This window comes from Monodelphis domestica, chromosome 3 (assembly GCF_027887165.1).
Source record: "Monodelphis domestica isolate mMonDom1 chromosome 3, mMonDom1.pri, whole genome shotgun sequence".
NCBI classification, from domain to species: domain Eukaryota; kingdom Metazoa; phylum Chordata; class Mammalia; order Didelphimorphia; family Didelphidae; genus Monodelphis; species Monodelphis domestica.
This window is the reverse complement of record NC_077229.1, coordinates 140,620,505-140,637,705: the sequence shown is the minus strand read 5'-3', so window position 1 is coordinate 140,637,705 and position 17,201 is coordinate 140,620,505. Positions and strand designations below refer to the sequence as shown.

General features: G+C 38.5%; 1 protein-coding gene across 1 annotated transcript in view; it reads right to left on the bottom strand.

Annotated features, from left to right (window-relative positions):
• Positions 1 to 5,145: 5,145 nt before the first annotated feature.
• HAS2 (hyaluronan synthase 2) overlaps positions 5,146 to 17,201 on the bottom strand; it is a 39,697-nt gene continuing 27,641 nt past the window's right edge. Inside the window, exons 3-4 of the mRNA XM_001370252.4 lie at positions 9,602 to 9,703; positions 5,146 to 7,263 (exon numbers count right to left, since the gene is read on the bottom strand). Of these exons, the coding sequence (XP_001370289.1) occupies positions 6,334 to 7,263; positions 9,602 to 9,703 (1,032 nt within the window). The 3' untranslated portion in view covers positions 5,146 to 6,333. The remainder of the gene's footprint in view (positions 7,264 to 9,601; positions 9,704 to 17,201) is intronic.

Genomic DNA, 17,201 nt, shown 5'->3' with positions numbered 1-17,201 from the left:
CTTCTATTTGACATTGTACTAGAAACACTAGCAGTAGTAATTAAGAAGAAAAAGAAATTGAAGGCATCAAAATAGGTAAGGAGGAGATCAAGTTATTGCTTTTTGCAGATGACATGATGGTCTACTTAAAGAATCCTAGAGATTCAACCAAAAAGCTAATTGAAATAATCAACAACTTTAGAAAAGTTGCAGGATACACAATAAACCCACATAAGTCATCAGCATTTCTATACATCTCCAACACAGCTCAGCAGCAAAAACTAGAAAAAGAAATCCCATTCAAAATCAACTTAGACAAAATAAAATACCTAGGAATCTATCTCCGGAGACAAACACAGGAACTATATGAACACAACTATAAAACACTCTCCACACAACTAAAACTAGACTTGAGCAATTGGAAAAAGATTAACTGCTCATGGATGGGATAAGCCAATATAATAAAAATGAACATTCTACCCAAGCTTATTTATCTATTTAGTGCCATACCCATTGAACTGCCAAAAAATTTCTTGACTGATTTAGAAAAAACCATAACAAAGTTCATTTGGAATAACAAAAGATCAAGGATATCCAGGGAAATAATGAAAAAAAAAACACAAATGTTGGGGGCTTTGCAGTCCCAGACCTCAAACTATATTACAAAGCAGCAGTCATCAAAAAAATTTGGTACTGGCTAAGAGACAGAAAGGAGGATCAGTGGGATAGACTGGGGGCAAGCGACCTCAGCAAGACAGTGTACGATAAACCCAAAGAACCAAGCTTTTGGGACAAAAAATCCACAATTCGATAAAAACTGCTGGGAAAATTGGAAGACAGTGTGGGAGAGATTAGGAATTGATCAACACCTCACACCCTACACCAAGATAAATTCAAAATGGGTGAATGACTTAAACATAAAGAAGGAAACCATAAGTAAATTGGGTAAACACAGAATAGTATACATGTTAGACCTTTGGGAGGGGAAAGACTTTAAAACCAAGCAAGACATAGAAAGAATCACAAAATGGAAAATAAATAATTTTGACTACATCAAATTAAAAAACTTTAGTACAAACAAAACCAATGTAACTAAAATCAGAAGGAAAACAACAAATTGGGAAAAAAATCTTCATAGAAACCTCTGACAAAGGTTTAATTACTCAAATTTATAAAGAGCTAAATCAATTGTACAAAAAATCAAGCCATTCTCCAATTGATAAATGGCCAAGGGACATGGATAGGCAGTTTTCAGATAAAGAAATCAAAACCATTAATAAGCACATGAAGAAGTATTCTAAATCTCTTATAATCAGAGAGATGCAAATCAAAACAACTCTGAGGTATCGACTCACACCTAGCAGATTGGGTAACATGACAGCACAGGAAAGCAGTGAATGCTGGAGGGGATATGCAAAGTAGGGACATTAATTCATTGCTGGTGGAGTTATAAACTGATCCAACCATTCTGGAGGGCAATTTGGAACTAGGCCCAAAGGGCGAAAAAAGAAAGTCTACCCTTTGATCCAGCCATAGCACTGCTGGGTTTGTACCCCAAAGAGATAATGGGGAAAAAGACTTGTACAAGAATATTCATAGCTGCACTCTTTGTGGTGGCCAAAAATTGGAAAATGAGGGGATGCCCATCAATTGGGGAATGGCTGAACAAATTGTGGTATATGTTGGTGATGGAATACTATTGTGCTAAAAGGAATAATAAAGTGGAGGAATTCCATGGAGACTGGAATGACCTTCAGGAAGTGATGCAGAGTGAAAGGAGCAGAACCAGGAGAACATTGTACACAGAGACTAATACACTGTGGTATAATCGAACGTAATGGACTTCTCCATTAGTGGCGGTGTAATGTCTCTGAATAATCTGCAGGGATCTAGGAGAAAAACACTATCCATAAGCAGAGGAAAAACTGTGTGAGTAGAAACACCAAGGAAAAGCAACTGCCAGACTACAGCGGTTGAGGGGACATGACAGAGGAGAGACTCTAAAAGAACACTCTAATGCAAATACTAACAACATGACAATGGGTTCGAATCAAGAACACATGTGATACCCAGTGGAATCACGCACCGGCTATGGGGGATTGGGGGAGGAAAAGAAAATGATCTTTGTCTTTAATGAATAATGCTTGGAAATGATCAAATAAAATATTATTTAAAAAAAAAGAATGGCGAACAAATATAAAACAACGTGGATGCACCCACGATCAAAACAGTGGCATCTCATTGACTACATCATTGTACACCGGCAAGACATCCAGGTTATAAAGATCACCAGAGCCATGAGAGGAGCTGAATGCTAGACAGACCACTGATTGGTTAGAGTGACTCTTCAAATGTGCATTGCGCCTCGCCATCCAAAACGCACCCAGACAGTTCACACATTTTACGTGAGTCGTCTTAGAGATCCATTGTATTTGCAAACATTCCAGTCCTGCCTGGACAACAAGCTGTCTGCCAAAGGACCACTCACTGGAAGCTCAACCAAGAAATGGAACCAGTTCAGAGACGCAGTGAAGGAAACATCAAAGGCAGTCCTAGGCCCCAAACAATGCAACTACCAGGACTGGTTCGATGAGAACAACACTGCTATTGAAGAGCTATTGAGCAGAAAGAACAAAGCCTTTATGGAGTGGTAAAATAACCCAAACTCTGCTCCTAAAAAGGACTTCTCCAAGCCACGGCACAGTGTGAGATCAGGAAGATGCAAGACCGATGGTGGAAAAAAAAGGCAGAAGAAATCCAGTGCTTTGCTGATACAAAAAACTACAAACAATTTTTCAGTGCCCTCAAGACTGTCCATGGGCCATTAAAACCCACCCCCACTCCCTTGCTATCCTCTGACAGTGACACTCTCATAAAAGATAAAAAAGGCATCAGCAACAGGTGGAAAGAACACTTCAGTCAGCTTCTCAACTGACCCTCTTCAGTTGACCAAAGAGCCTTGACCAGATCCCCCAAAACCTCACCATTGAACAACTTGATGTCCCTCCTTCAATAGAGGAAGTCCAAAAAGCCATTAAACAAATGAGTGCAGGTAAAGACGGGATCCCAACCGAGGTGTACAAGGCTTTAAATGGAAAGGCGCTCCAGGCATTCCATATAGTGCTGACCAGTATATGGGAAGAGGAAGACATGCCCCCAGGACTCAGAGATGCCTCCATCATAGCCCTATACAAGAACAAAGGCTCACGAGCAGCCTGTGACAACTACAGGGGCATCTCACTACTCTCCACTGCCGGAAAGATCCTTGTCCATGTTATACTCAACAGACTCCTGTCATCTGTTTCAGAGCAGAACCTGCCTGAATCACAATGTGGCTTCCGACCAGATCATAGCACCATCTACATGGTCTTTACAGTGAGGCAAATGCAGGAAAAATTCCTTGAGCAGAACCTGAGTCTCTACATTGTCTTCATAGACCTGACAAAGGCATTCGACACAGTGAACAGGGACGCATTGTGGGTGATCCTTAGCAAGCTCAGTTGCCCAGCAAAATTCATCAAACTGATCCAGCTCTTTCATGTTGACATGACAGGGGAAGTCCTATCTGGTGGAGAGGCTTCAGATCTCTTCAACATCTCCAATGGCGTGAAACAAGGTTGTGTCCTCACTCCGGTACTATTTAACCTATACTTCACCCAAGTATTACGACATGCTGTGATGGATCTAGACCTGGGCGTCTACATCAAATACTGACTGGATGGCTCACTATTCGACCTTTGCCTCCTGACTGCAAAAACAAAGAGAGACTCATCTTGGAAGCTCTCTTCGCAGATGACTGTGCTCTCATGGCCCACCAAGAAAATCATCTTCAAACCATTGTGGACAGGTTCTCCACCGCAACAAAACAGTTTGGCCTGACTATCAGCCTCAGCAAAACAGAGATGCTGTTCCAACCTGCACCAGGTAGGCCAACTAACCTGCCGTGCATTACAATCTACGGCACGCAGCTTTCTAACATCAACACTTTCAAGTACCTGGGCAGCACCATCGCCAACAACGGGTCCCTAGACCACGAGATTAATGCCAGGATCCAAAAGGCCAACCAGGCACTCAGGCGGCTGCACTCCAAAGTCCTCCAACACAGAGGTGTAAGCACTGCAACGAAGCTCAAAGTGTATAATGCAGTGGTCCTCAGCTTGCTCCTGTACGGTTGTGAGACATGAACACTGTACCGGAAGCACATGAAGCAGTTGGAGCAATTCCACCAAAGCTCCCTCCGGTCAATCATGAGGATCCGATGGCAGGACCAAATCACCAACCAGGAAGTCCTCAACAGAGCCAACTCCACCAGCATCAAAGTCATGGTCCTCAACACCCAGCTACGATGGTCTGGACACATCATCCGCATGGACCCACAGTGAATACCAAGACAGGTATTCTATGGTGAACTGTCAGCTGGACTCAGGAAACAAGGCCGACCAAAGAGAAGATTCAAGGATCAGCTAAAGTCAAACTTGAAGTGGGCTGGCATTACACCAAAGCAACTAGAACTTGCTGCCTCTTACAGAAGCAGCTGGTGAACCCCCATTAACCATGCTGCCACCACCTTTGAAGATGAGTGACATCGACGTCTTGCTGCTGCGCGTGAACGCCAACACCAGGCCACAACCTCACCTCCTGTAACAACTGGCGTCCCATGCCCCATGTGCCACAAACTCTGCACCTCAGTCTTTGGACTCCAAAGCCACATGAGGGTACATCAATAGATGATAATGCACAAAGACAATAGTCATTCTTGGTCACCAAGAGACTACCACTACTATGATATGTAAGGAATCAGTCTATTAATCACTTTAGCACTTCACTTTTCATAGTCTGTGTCAGATATTGCCTAAAGGATATTTATTAACCTTTATCTTCTGTGCATTTTTAAGCTCACAGGAACACACATATTTTGAGCAGTGCTGTGTGCCTTGTATTTTCTTTTGAGAACCAGTGTTCCCTTTGATTCAGTAATGACAAAATTGCACTTATTTACCCCTTTGGCCTTGATTTAAAATGACATATTTTGCATGCATATAAAAATATGTTTTTTTTCCTCCAGATAAGCTGGGCAATTTTATTGACCCTTTTGACATAAAATGGAAGTTCAAAGTTTTAAAAAAATGAAGTCTAAATTGCCTTCTTAGAGAAAAAACTATTCAATTTTAAAAAGCAGAGAGAAATATTTTATTCTTTCTGTCATGAACAGCATCAGCCAACAAAGCTTCACATTTTGGGCAGGTTTGTTTTTTGTTTTTTGTTTTTTAAGTATGAATTCTTTTGAAATCTGTTTAAAAAGGAAGTAGAGGTGGGTTTTGGCAGAAAAGTAGAATAAAGAATATGTGAAAATTGTGTTGGAAAAGTCATCATACAAAAAAAACACACACACACAATACAATAGTATAAAAATACAGCCAACCCACTGGGCTTTTAAATTCTCCTTTGGCATTGTGTTTGGCAGACTAAAAGAGAAGACTTTTTCTAAAAATTATTTTTTAAAAAATCTATCAAAAACAGCCCATAAATTAGATTGTAGAAGTTTAAATAACTTTTCCTTGAGATTTCGAATGCTTTTCTTGCTTGAGAACCCACAGAAGCATGACTAGTGAGGTATATGAGGCAAAACACTGTCAGGCATATGCACAGTAAGGAAAAAGTGCATAAACAAAGAATTCATCTCGTTTTCATAGAAATAACAGGTTAAATCTGAGTTTATCCTTGTATGATCTATCATTTTACTTTGGCAGAATCAAAATCAACCCATAGAAATTGAATGTTCAAGTCCCAGCAGCAGTGAAGTATTTCCCTTGGTGACAATGCCCCCGCCCGGTTCATTACAGTCCCTAGAGAAGATGACTAAAGTGTTGTGTGTATGTGTGTGCTTGCAAACTTTAGTTAAAGTAAACTCATACATCAAGCACCATGTCATCATACTGTTGCTCCTTCTTCCGCCTGCCACATTTGCTGATGAGTACCACATAAAGTGTCAATAGCATCACCCAATAGCATGCGTAGACTAATGAACCGATGATAAGAACTGTCTGTTTAGAATCACTAAATTCCTTTTTGGACTCTCTGTAAATGGTGAAGATCACACCACCGAGAAGGATTGTAAACCAGATGGACATTGGGATGAGTCCTATGAAGTTCACAACGATGGTTTTCCTTCCTGATGTGCCCCACCCTGCCTTGTTGATGGTGGCAATGGCAAAGATCTTTGCTGGGAGTAAACTTGACATGTACAACACTGAATACAAGGACATGAAACCACCTGGTTCATTACAGTCCCTAGAGAAGATGACTAAAGTGTTGTGTGTATGTGTGTGCTTGCAAACTTTAGTTAAAGTAAACTCATACATCAAGCACCATGTCATACTGTTGCTCCTTCTTCCGCCTGCCACATTTGCTGATGAGTACCACATAAAGCGTCAATAGCATCACCCAATAGCATGCGTAGACTAATGAACCGATGATAAGAACTGTCTGTTTAGAATCACTAAATTCCTTTTTGGACTCTCTGTAAATGGTGAAGATCACACCACCGAGAAGGATTGTAAACCAGATGGACACTGGGATGAGTCCTATGAAGTTCACAACGATGGTTTTCCTTCCTGATGTGCCCCACCCTGCCTTGTTGATGGTGGCAATGGCAAAGATCTTTGCTGGGAGTAAACTTGACATGTACAACACTGAATACAAGGACATGAAAACCATGACGATATTCCCTCTTAGGCAGCTAGCAAAGGAAGCCTTGATGAGACCCACAAACTGGACGGTCAATAGAAAGAGGAGAATGTTCCAGATTTTCCCCCGATAGAATAGCTGGATAACTGTGGCAATGAGGAAGAAAGGAAAAAATCCAGTGATAACAGCTTCGTAGGTCATCCACAAATGATGTTTATGGAACCACATGGCATTGTACAGCCACTCTCGGAAGTAGGACTTGCTCCATCGGGTCTGCTGGTTTAGCCATCTCAGGTACTCTATTGGTGTTTCTGTAAGGCACTTAGATCGGGCAGTATATTTTGTGGCATACCCCAGGCTCAGCACTCGATTAGTCAGATGCCTGTCATCTCCAAAGCTACACTGGTTGCCCATAAATTCTTGATTGTACCAGTCTTCCACAAATTCATGAAGCAAAGAGTTTCTGTACATTCCCAAGGGTCCACTGATGCACTGGACGCAGCCAAAATAGGACTGACAAGCTCTCTCTATGTTGAAAGCCATCCAGTATCTCACGCTACTTAGGAATGAGATCCAAGAATCATATTTATTTAAAATCTGCAATCAGAAGAAGCAGAAAGATCAAGCATTAGTAAAAGGAATATATGCAAGGTCCCAAAATCTAGCGAGTGCTTTCTTCCTTCTTGGACTCTTTACTGCCTTCAGCATTAGTCACTGCAACAGTCTCTCAATTTGCTCTTCCTAAATGTCTTATGCTTAATGTCTTATCCTGATTTTCTTGCTTTTTTGAACAACATAGAAGTTCTAATTTTGCTTTCACCTATCTTTTTTTCTTTGGCTATGATTTCCCTGAGTTCAATCTTGAATCTCCTTTTTTCCCTCAACTTTACATACCAACTTTAAGCCTGATTCCCTCCAGCTCTTCCCAACTTCCATGTTATCTTATGTATCTTCCTTAAAGTGCATTGTTGTCTTCTGTCTCCTACACTTTCCCTAGTGGTAATCACTTGACATAAGCAATTTATTTTTCCTAAAAAAAAAAAAAAGGTAAAACTGCAATAACTCTTTCAATGTTAGACCAAATACATCAGAATTGGCTTCTGAGAACACTCTAATCTATTCCTTTCACCCTTCACCTGGATCAGAGATTCTCTGTCTTGTTGATTGACATCTGACTGCCTCCATTTTCCCTCCCAAGTTTGAACTGCCATCCTATTACCATAAACCTATGGATTTCCTTTCTTCTATGCTTCCATTATTAATTTGGGTTCCCCAAAGATCCTTTTGCTCTCCCATTGTTTGCTTTCTGTCATCTCCCAAGTACTCTTTTTGCCCTTGTTCTGTTCCCATAAATAATAGCTATCTTCTTTGCTATTATCATCTATGTTTTATGCAGTTTTCTTTCCACTAGTGGTAGATAATCACTTAACATAAGCAATTTATTTTTCCTTAAAAAAGTAAGATTCTGAAATAACTCTCTCAATATGAAAGAGAGACCAAATACATCAGAATGTGATTTCCTCAAAAGGTAGAAAATCTTATATTATGTTATAATATAATTGTATATACATTTAATATATGAAATATAATTATGATTGTAATACAGTTGTGTGTATGTGTAATATATGAAATTATAATATAAAATATTAATTATTATACAATGTATTATAAAATGTGTTGAGGTATTTGGAAATTGTAAACTTGTAACAGGTTAAATATAGTTTGTTTTTGTTCAGTCATTTCAGATGTGTCCAATTATTCATGACCCTATTTGGGGTTTTCTTGGCAAAGATACTGGAATGGTCTGCCATTTCCTTCTCTGGCTCATTTAATAGGTGAGGAACTGAGGCAAACAGAGTTAAGTGGCTCACCCAGAATCACACAGCTAGTACGTGTCTGAGGACAGATTGGAACAAAAGAAGATGGTTTTCCCTAATTCCAAGTCCAGTGTTTGATCCAGTACACCACCTAACTACCCCTTAGTTATTAGTTACTACATAGTTAAATTCAGCTACAATTTTAATAAGCAAAATTCTACATATTCTTTTTGGATCTTTACATATTAAAACATCTGTTATTACTAAATCTATAATAAAAGAATTTTTAAAATCTATATTGATATGTATTTATACATATACATATTTATGCATCAGTGTAGGTATAGACACATACATGACCAACTTCATAGCTTCCTTACAAGCCTAAATGGCACTGCATAAAATTATTTGAAGCATTGATCTGACCTTCTGGTTTCATGAGAGTGGCAACTCCTGGTATGAAAACTTCTTCCATAATTAGTTTAGTAACTTTTTTGTAACTTAAGAATCTTAGACATGTGCTTAGATCACTAAGAGATATAATAACTTCCTGGGGGCAGTTAGGTGGCTCAGAGAATAGAGCACCAGGCCTGGAGTTAGGAGGATTTGGGTTCAAATCTAGTCTCAGACACTTCTTAGCTATGTGACTCTGGGTAAGTCACTTAACTCCAGTTGCTTAGACCTTACTGCTCTTCTGCCTTAGAACCAATATTTAGTATTGATTATATATTATAAATGTTACATATGTATTCTATATATTAACCAATACTTGGTATTGATTCTAAGATAAAAGATAAGGGTTTAAAAAATAAGAACAAATAAATAACTTCCCTGGGTTCACAAAACTAGGACTTGTTAGAGATAGGACTGGTTTTGACTCTTCTTGAATGCAAAGTTGTTGGTTTTTCATCTACTATGCCATGCTCTCTCTGATTTTAGGACTAATAGCTATATTTAAATCAAATTATAAGGCATAATTTCTCTTTATATATGGAGTGTTTCACGCTTCATCCATGAAATCCCAAAGGATCTCAATTTGGAGTATTTTGAGGTATCTGGGAAGCATACCCTGAAATATAATCTTATTTTATTCAGGCCAAATCTCAGGTTTTATTCACCTGCACATCTCCACCAACGCCTCCAACCATAGGATCTTCCTCCAAGACTTTGACCATCTCCACAGATGAGGCAGGATCAAGCATGGTGTCTGAGTCACACACCTGCAGAATGACAGTGGAAAAGCGGGTGAGTGAAGGGGAGGAACCTCGAAAAAGCTCCAGATACAGGTGCTGGACAGGTTTGCTCTTCCACGCGAAGCTTGGAGGCTTCCTGCCAAGGTTTCAGACCCCACAGCCCTGGCATTTCAAAGATGCTCCTGCTTTCCCCACAGAAGGCATCCATCCGGCTGAGTGACCTGTGGGGACGGGACGTGGCCTGAGTTACGCTGCTATTATCTCTGCTGAAATCACTTCTGGGAGCATGCTGCAAGTTCTCATGAAGACCCAGCATGGGGAAAGCAGAAGTGCAAGAGAGGAGAGGCTGGGAAACGTGCCAGCAGCCTTTGTTCCACTTTCTGTGGTGTGTGGAGATACGGAGAACGCTTCTCCTAAAGAGGGTGCCTGATTCCAGGAGGGCGATACCCAGAAGGAAACTTCTGCTTAATAGAACAGTAAGATGGTCCTGTCCTGGGGAGAGGATTAAGGCGACTACTGGAACTTCATAATGTCCTTCCTATTTGGTGCTATTTTTTGGACTCCTGGTACATCTCCTGACATGAAATCAGGCGTGTGTCCCCATAAGGAGGCTGACATCCACATGACTGTCCCTATGAATGCCGTGTTCACATAGATCACAATTCTGTGTGAGCTGTTCAGATGGGCCAAAATGTACAAAATGACCATTTATCAGAAACCTGAGTCGATCAGGTTTCCCAAGCATCCAGCCTGATGACTGCCTGGCACATGCCAGCTGCTTAATAAATCAATGTTTGTGAAATGAACAATTGATTTATTCCAAGATACTAGGCTCAACCATATTTCAAATCATACTGTGTGTATAAAGAAAGCTATTAGTTAGGGACTGGCAAATTTTGTTCTAATAAAAAATCAGAAACAATATACCTTTGCTTTACAGAAAATCTCTTCAAACATAAGCTTGAACATGAAGAGGAAACAAGAAGCAAACCCTGCACACCTGCCCCTTTTCGTTCATCTCCATCACTATATGTCATTGTTGTTTGGTGCTTTCAGTTGTGCCTGATTCTGCATGACCTCATTTGGGGTTTTCTTGGCAAAGAAACTAGAATGATTTGCCATTCCCTCATCCAATTCGTTTTTCAGATGAAGAACTAAGGCAAACAGGGTTCATCGACATCTCCAGGATCACGCAGCTAATAAATGTTGGAGGTCAGATTTATACTCAGAAAGATGAGTTTTCCTGATTACAGACCTGGCACTCTATCGATTGTACCATCTAGCTACCCTCCACTGCACCACCCACAAGATAACCAGGTAGTCACTTACACACACACACACACACACAACACACACACACGTCTATATAGGCATTTATGATATAGAGAATTTCCAATTCATTGATTCCTACCACCCACAAATTGTATAAGTATATTGCATATATAAAAATATATAATTTGTGTATGTGCTCATATATGTAATTGTATGTTAGATCATTTTATGTAAACATAATTTTGTTTTATTTAAATATAATTTGTATGCATAATATAAAAATTGTGTATTGCATATATATATACATATATTTATAGGTAATATACATATATATAAAATTTGGGCATAGTGAGGATGAATAAAGGGGAGACATGTTTATGAGATTTGTTTCTTTCCCTTCAGTTTTGTCATTTATGTATAAGAACATAATTTAATTTAAAAGTATATCATACGTACATATAGTTTATTGCACAGATACACATAGTTTATAAGGTAGAGGTATGTGTATATAAGTATATATATATATATGTGTGTGTGTGTGTATGTGTGTGTTCATAAAATTTATAGGTGGTGGGGATATACGCATATGTATGCATTTGTGTATATATATATTTATATACATTCATGCATAATGTCTATGTATGTGTGTATGTTTTTATATACATGCTCATATAGATACGAATACATAAATATATTCAGGTGCAAATATACTTGGAGCAGCAATATGTGTAGCTACTCCTTACTTTATTCAAAGTTTTTTTTTAAAAAGTATAAACAACATAATTTTAAATGAATAGATTATAATTTTATAACATTATATAAAATTAGCATCTAAAATATATAAGTATGTATCTTTGTATGAATAAATTGTATTTAATATATAATACATTGGAATTTTAAGTGACTCAATTATAAATAGCATAGTATCAAATGAAACATGGTAAATCCTTTTCCCAAAATGAGTCTTCCCCCACCTGTCTTGGGAATAAATACTAATATCCAAATATATCAGATCTACTTAAAGTAAGTTACGCCCATACATTTGGATGAATGACTCTTTGATTTCCCTTTTTGGTATGTCCCTGAACCCTCTGATTTTAGAATAGAAAAGTAAAAGGGGGGTATTATTTGGGATTAGGAAGTCTCATGTGCCTACTGGTCACAGGTTTTCAAGGAGGGCTCCCACCTCAGTTGACATCCCAAACGTCTTGGGCAGAGGGGGCCCAGGTGGCTTTCCCTAAGTGCGGATGCCCACCCCTTCCAAGGGTTGTCAGTCACTGGTCATGCACAGTGCTACACGCTGGGCAGAAGGCCGAAGAGGAGGGCAGCAAAAGGTGAAGGCAGAGTTCCAAAACCACTTTCATGGTCCAGCATCTGGGTGCATTAGTGACACACCCACTGCTATTGACTTAAGCCCGGAAAGGTAATATTGGGCTAAAAATAAGACTTAACGACAACAGGAAAGAGAAATCCAAAATTAATGTTCAGATTGCCATGAGAGCTCCTGAGTGTAAGTCAGAACTGCATCTTTTAAAAAACTAAACTCGAAGCAAATCTCTGAGGTTCTAAGATGTTTGAATAGTCCCGGTCTCCTCCCTGTTTCCAAAAGCAAAGTGCCAGAAGTTCTGTGAGAAAGACTGTTCTCATGACTTATTCAGCCATGACTGAAAAGTTAAACTGTCAAAAATCCCCTGGGACAAAGCTTGCCATTAGGAGCTTTGGGAAGTTGGAAGACGAAGCTCAACCTCTCAGATTTTATACCGGTTGCCTCAAACTCAACTCACATGTTTGTGTTCACTTCTCAGAACTAATGGTTTTATTTGCCCCACTCCCATCTAAAGCCTTTAATCTTATTATAGAGCAAACCAAACAAATAATTACTAAGATTTATATAGCCCTGGTGAAGTCAGTAGTACTTTTAATATCATCCTCATTTTACCGATCAGGAAACTGAGGTTCACAAAAATAAATTGGCTAGCCAGAGGTTACACAGAAGGTAGATTTCAGTTGAAATTGGATGTCAGGTTTCATGATACCTCTGAGAAGAAGTGACTTCATAAGACCTGGGTAGCTATGGGTCTAAGTTTCCTGCTCCAGAAAATTCCAAACCTCCTTTTATAACTACTTTTAACAGGCTATGAAGACGTATGACATTGTGCAAGTATAATACCTATAAAGGGAAGAAAAGAAATAACTAGCTAATTTTTTTAAAACCCTCTCTGTCGTAGGGATGTTTTATTATTTTGAGCCAGTTTTCTAATAGTCCCCAAGCACAGTTCATTGAGTATGTAATATCTATTCAGTGCTTGGTTTCCAAGGGGATAAAAGAATTCAATGGAAGGGAAGGGCTGACCCCACAAATCCACTGTCTTATAAGGCAAGAAAAGATTTATGTATCTGAATCAGAGAAGTAATCAAAATATATTTCACATTTCTTAAGATTCAAATTAGACAGTGGCCTTTAAGATTACCTAGACCACTGTTGCCAAACGCAAATAAAAATGGATCCTGGTAGCTATATATTGACTTAGAAAACCAAAAATTAATATTATCTTTATAGTATTGTACTTTTTTAAAAGTTTGTTAAACATTTTCCAATTACATTTTAAACTGACTCCAGTACACTGAGACTCTGACTGGCCTCAACTGTGACATCCCTAATCCAGTCTGATTGCCTCTTTTTATAGATGAGAAAACTAATGCATTTAGGTAAACTCAAATTTACTGTAGTAAGTAATTGTCAAAGTCTGAGTTTGAACTAGGGATTTCTGAGTCCAAACCCAGTGCCCTTTCTACTATACCTCTGACCAAAATCTTTTGGCCCTAAGCATCTTCCTTGTAATAAAGTATTATTATTTATATTATGTTTTACATAAAGTTAATCTGTAAATAATTGGAATGATAAACCCAGTTGAGTACAATGGACAGTACTTGGATTTGTATCAAGAACTGGATTCCAATTCTGCTTCTGATACTTGTTGTACAGTTTGGCCAATATATATGGGCAAGTATGGGATCAGTGGATAGGATGTCAGGCTTGAAATCAGGAAGCATCATCTTCCTGAGTTCAAATCTGGCCTCAGACACTTCCTAGCTGCATGACCTGAATGAGTGCCTTAGTCTTGTTACTGCAGTTTCCTCATCTATAAAACAAACTGGAGAAAGAAATGGCAACTTACTCCAGGATCTTTGCTAAGAAAATTGCATATAGAGTCAGAAATGATTAAAACAACTGAACCACAAAGCCTACAAAAAGGACCCTGCAGTCAGTATATTGAATTAGCTTTAAGATGTCATGTTTATGTTTTCTTGTCTTTTTTGTTTTGTAAAATATTTCCCAATTAAATTTTAATCTCTTTCATGTTTCATTCAGGAGCCTGCAAGCTATATATTTGACATCTCTGACTTAGGATATTGCTAAATCTCTGCATTGTGTTCCTTAATATCCCTTATGCCTGTTTATATATATATATATATATATATAATATAAAATGCATAGACATATATACTACTATGTATCATTCCTTCTGATATTCCCTATTACAACGTATTATATATACTTGTAATTGAGAAATTTAGAAAGAAGAAAGAACTACAAAAACAAAGAGAAGATTAGAACAGAAACAGTTAAATTTCTGCTTCAGAGGCAAATGGAGAGCTGGCCATTGAGTCGGGAAGATGTGAGTTCAGATCTAGATTTAGACATGTATTATCTGTGGAACCCATAATCTCTGTCTTCCTCAGTTTCCACAACCATCAAATGGGGATAATAATAGTATGTGCCTCACAGGGTTGTTATGAGGAACAAATTAGATAATATTTGTAAAACATTGAACAAAATATACATGGTTAATAAGTGTGTATTCCATTGTCCTTACTAATTCATTTTATACTTTCCCTTATCCTTATCAATCCAGTAATATTTTTCTCTTGTCTCTCCAAGAAGGAGCTGATTTTTAACTATGTCTTTTAACAAAAAAAAAAAAGCATTGAGATTCTGTTTTCCATTCAAGGAGTTATGTTTGTTCACCTTTTCTTTTTACAAAGTAAATTAATTATATTGATAACTTAAAAAAAATAAGTTCACAGACCCCAGGCTAGTAACTCCTGATTTAAATGGAAAACTCTTTCACTAAATTACAGTATGTGCTACCAAATGTGAGGCCCCAAGACCCAAGTCTAGAGCCTTAGTATTTCTCAACATTTTGGCTTGCTTTCTTCTTCCCTCCAGACTGACTTCCTTCCAAGTCTTCTTCTATCACTGCAAAAAAAGTAGAAGAGCTCACAGAGCAAAAGGAAATCCCTATCACTCTGATTGCCTTCATTGCAGAAACAGGATGGAAATAAATCAATACAGATTTCTACTGCTGCTCCACAGCCAGGTCCTACACTGGTGAGGTCCTAGGATTACACATTTGAACCTCCAGCTTCCATCTTAACTCTGACCAAGTGGGATAACTTAGCTCTAGGCGGAAGAGGGGGATTAATTCTTGAGCTTAGCCACTAACAGAACTTTCCAGTGGCAACTAAACACAACATAGTTAGGAGACTGGCTTTATGTTTGATTAATGTAAATGTATTTCCTATTTTTAAATATTCTGTTTTTGATGTTTAATATTGTAATATAAAATAGTTTTATACCATAAATAAATTTCATATGTAACTTTTCCATTTTAAAGAAAATTTACATTACTTTTTGATAAAATCAATTCTAACAAACATTGGTGAAGTACCTACTGTGGGCAAAGCTCTGGGAAGATGATGAAATGAAAAATAACAGACTTTGATTCCAAGGCAGAACTAAAAGCAACAGGTCAGACTTGGAGAAAGGTAGATTTCAGCCCCATTTAAGAAAAAAACAAGTTCCTACCAATTAAATCTGTGGAAAACAGGAAAGGGTGGCTTCTTTTGGACATAATGGATTCCCCCTCACTGAAGGTTTTCAAGCAATGTCTGGATGACTGCCTGTTTGAGATATTATTGAGGATTCTTAGTTAGGGTCTAGTGTCCTGCAGAAGATGGCCCTCATGCCAGGTTTGGAAGGAAGTCATCAGGCATTCTAAGGATAAGTAATTGAAAGGAAGAATGACCCAGCCATGTGGAAAGAGGCAGCAGGTACCAAAGGCCAATGTAGATGAATCAATATGACTAATGATCGGTCGTGACATAGTATCAAAGATTCATCTTCAGTTTTTTTTAAACCACTGAGCCCCAGAATATTAGAGATGAAAAGAGCCTGAGACATCATCTTACCCAACTTTCCCTTTTTATAAGTGAAAGTCCAAGCCCCAGAAAACGGAAGTGACTACTTGTCTAGCATTGGAATCAGAACCATGCCTAAGTTTTTTGTGTCCTTGTCCAAGGCTCAACGCTATTTAAAAAACAAGAGATACTAAGAAATGCAGATTATTCACAATGGAACCCTTGAATTTTCTCTGCTATGACCCATTCTCAAAATATGAACCCTTTGTATCCTAACTGTCTTCCCCATGGTTTTGCTTATCCTCAAATTTTCTAATGGTGCAAAATGCTACAAAGGACAAGGAGGAAGTGAAAAAATAGACAAGTTTTTAAGGAAGAGAACATTATGAGGGATGTCCTCAAACTGTGCACTAATTAAAGGATCTTGACTACTTGGAGGTTTGTGGTCTGATTTTCTTCCACATGTTCTAGAATGGGTAGAATTCCAAAAACCCCAAAATGACTCCTTCAAATTTAGCCTATTCTCATTAGATCTCCCCTGCCTGCAAATTTCTAGGACATACACTAGAGGGGAAGGGGTAAAGAATTCTCCAAATTTCTATGCAACATTTTCTGGTGGTGATTTAGAGTGATTATAGAGGTTCTAGGAGAAGGAGCATGGTGGGATGGACAGAGAAGACTGTTCTCAAAGCTAGGAAGATCTAAAGAGTTCACACACTTGTTGATTAACTGTTTCATGCCTCCTGGGTATACAACCTTACCATAAAGTCCCATCTTTGACACATAATAACCATGAGACAGCTTCATTTAACCTCTAATCCAAGGCGATTTTCTCTAAGACTCTCCATTGCAGAAAACCCAAACCTTTGTTGGGAAAGGGAGTTTCTTCACTTGGAAATTCTCAACAACCAGTGAAATCATCATCCAGTCCTATTCCTTCTCCTTATAGATTTGACAGTTAATAGTATAGCATCAGGTTTTAATGTAATATCTTAAGCCTCATCTTAGGAGGCTGCTTCATCTGTCACCTAGTCTTAAGCAGTCTTAGATG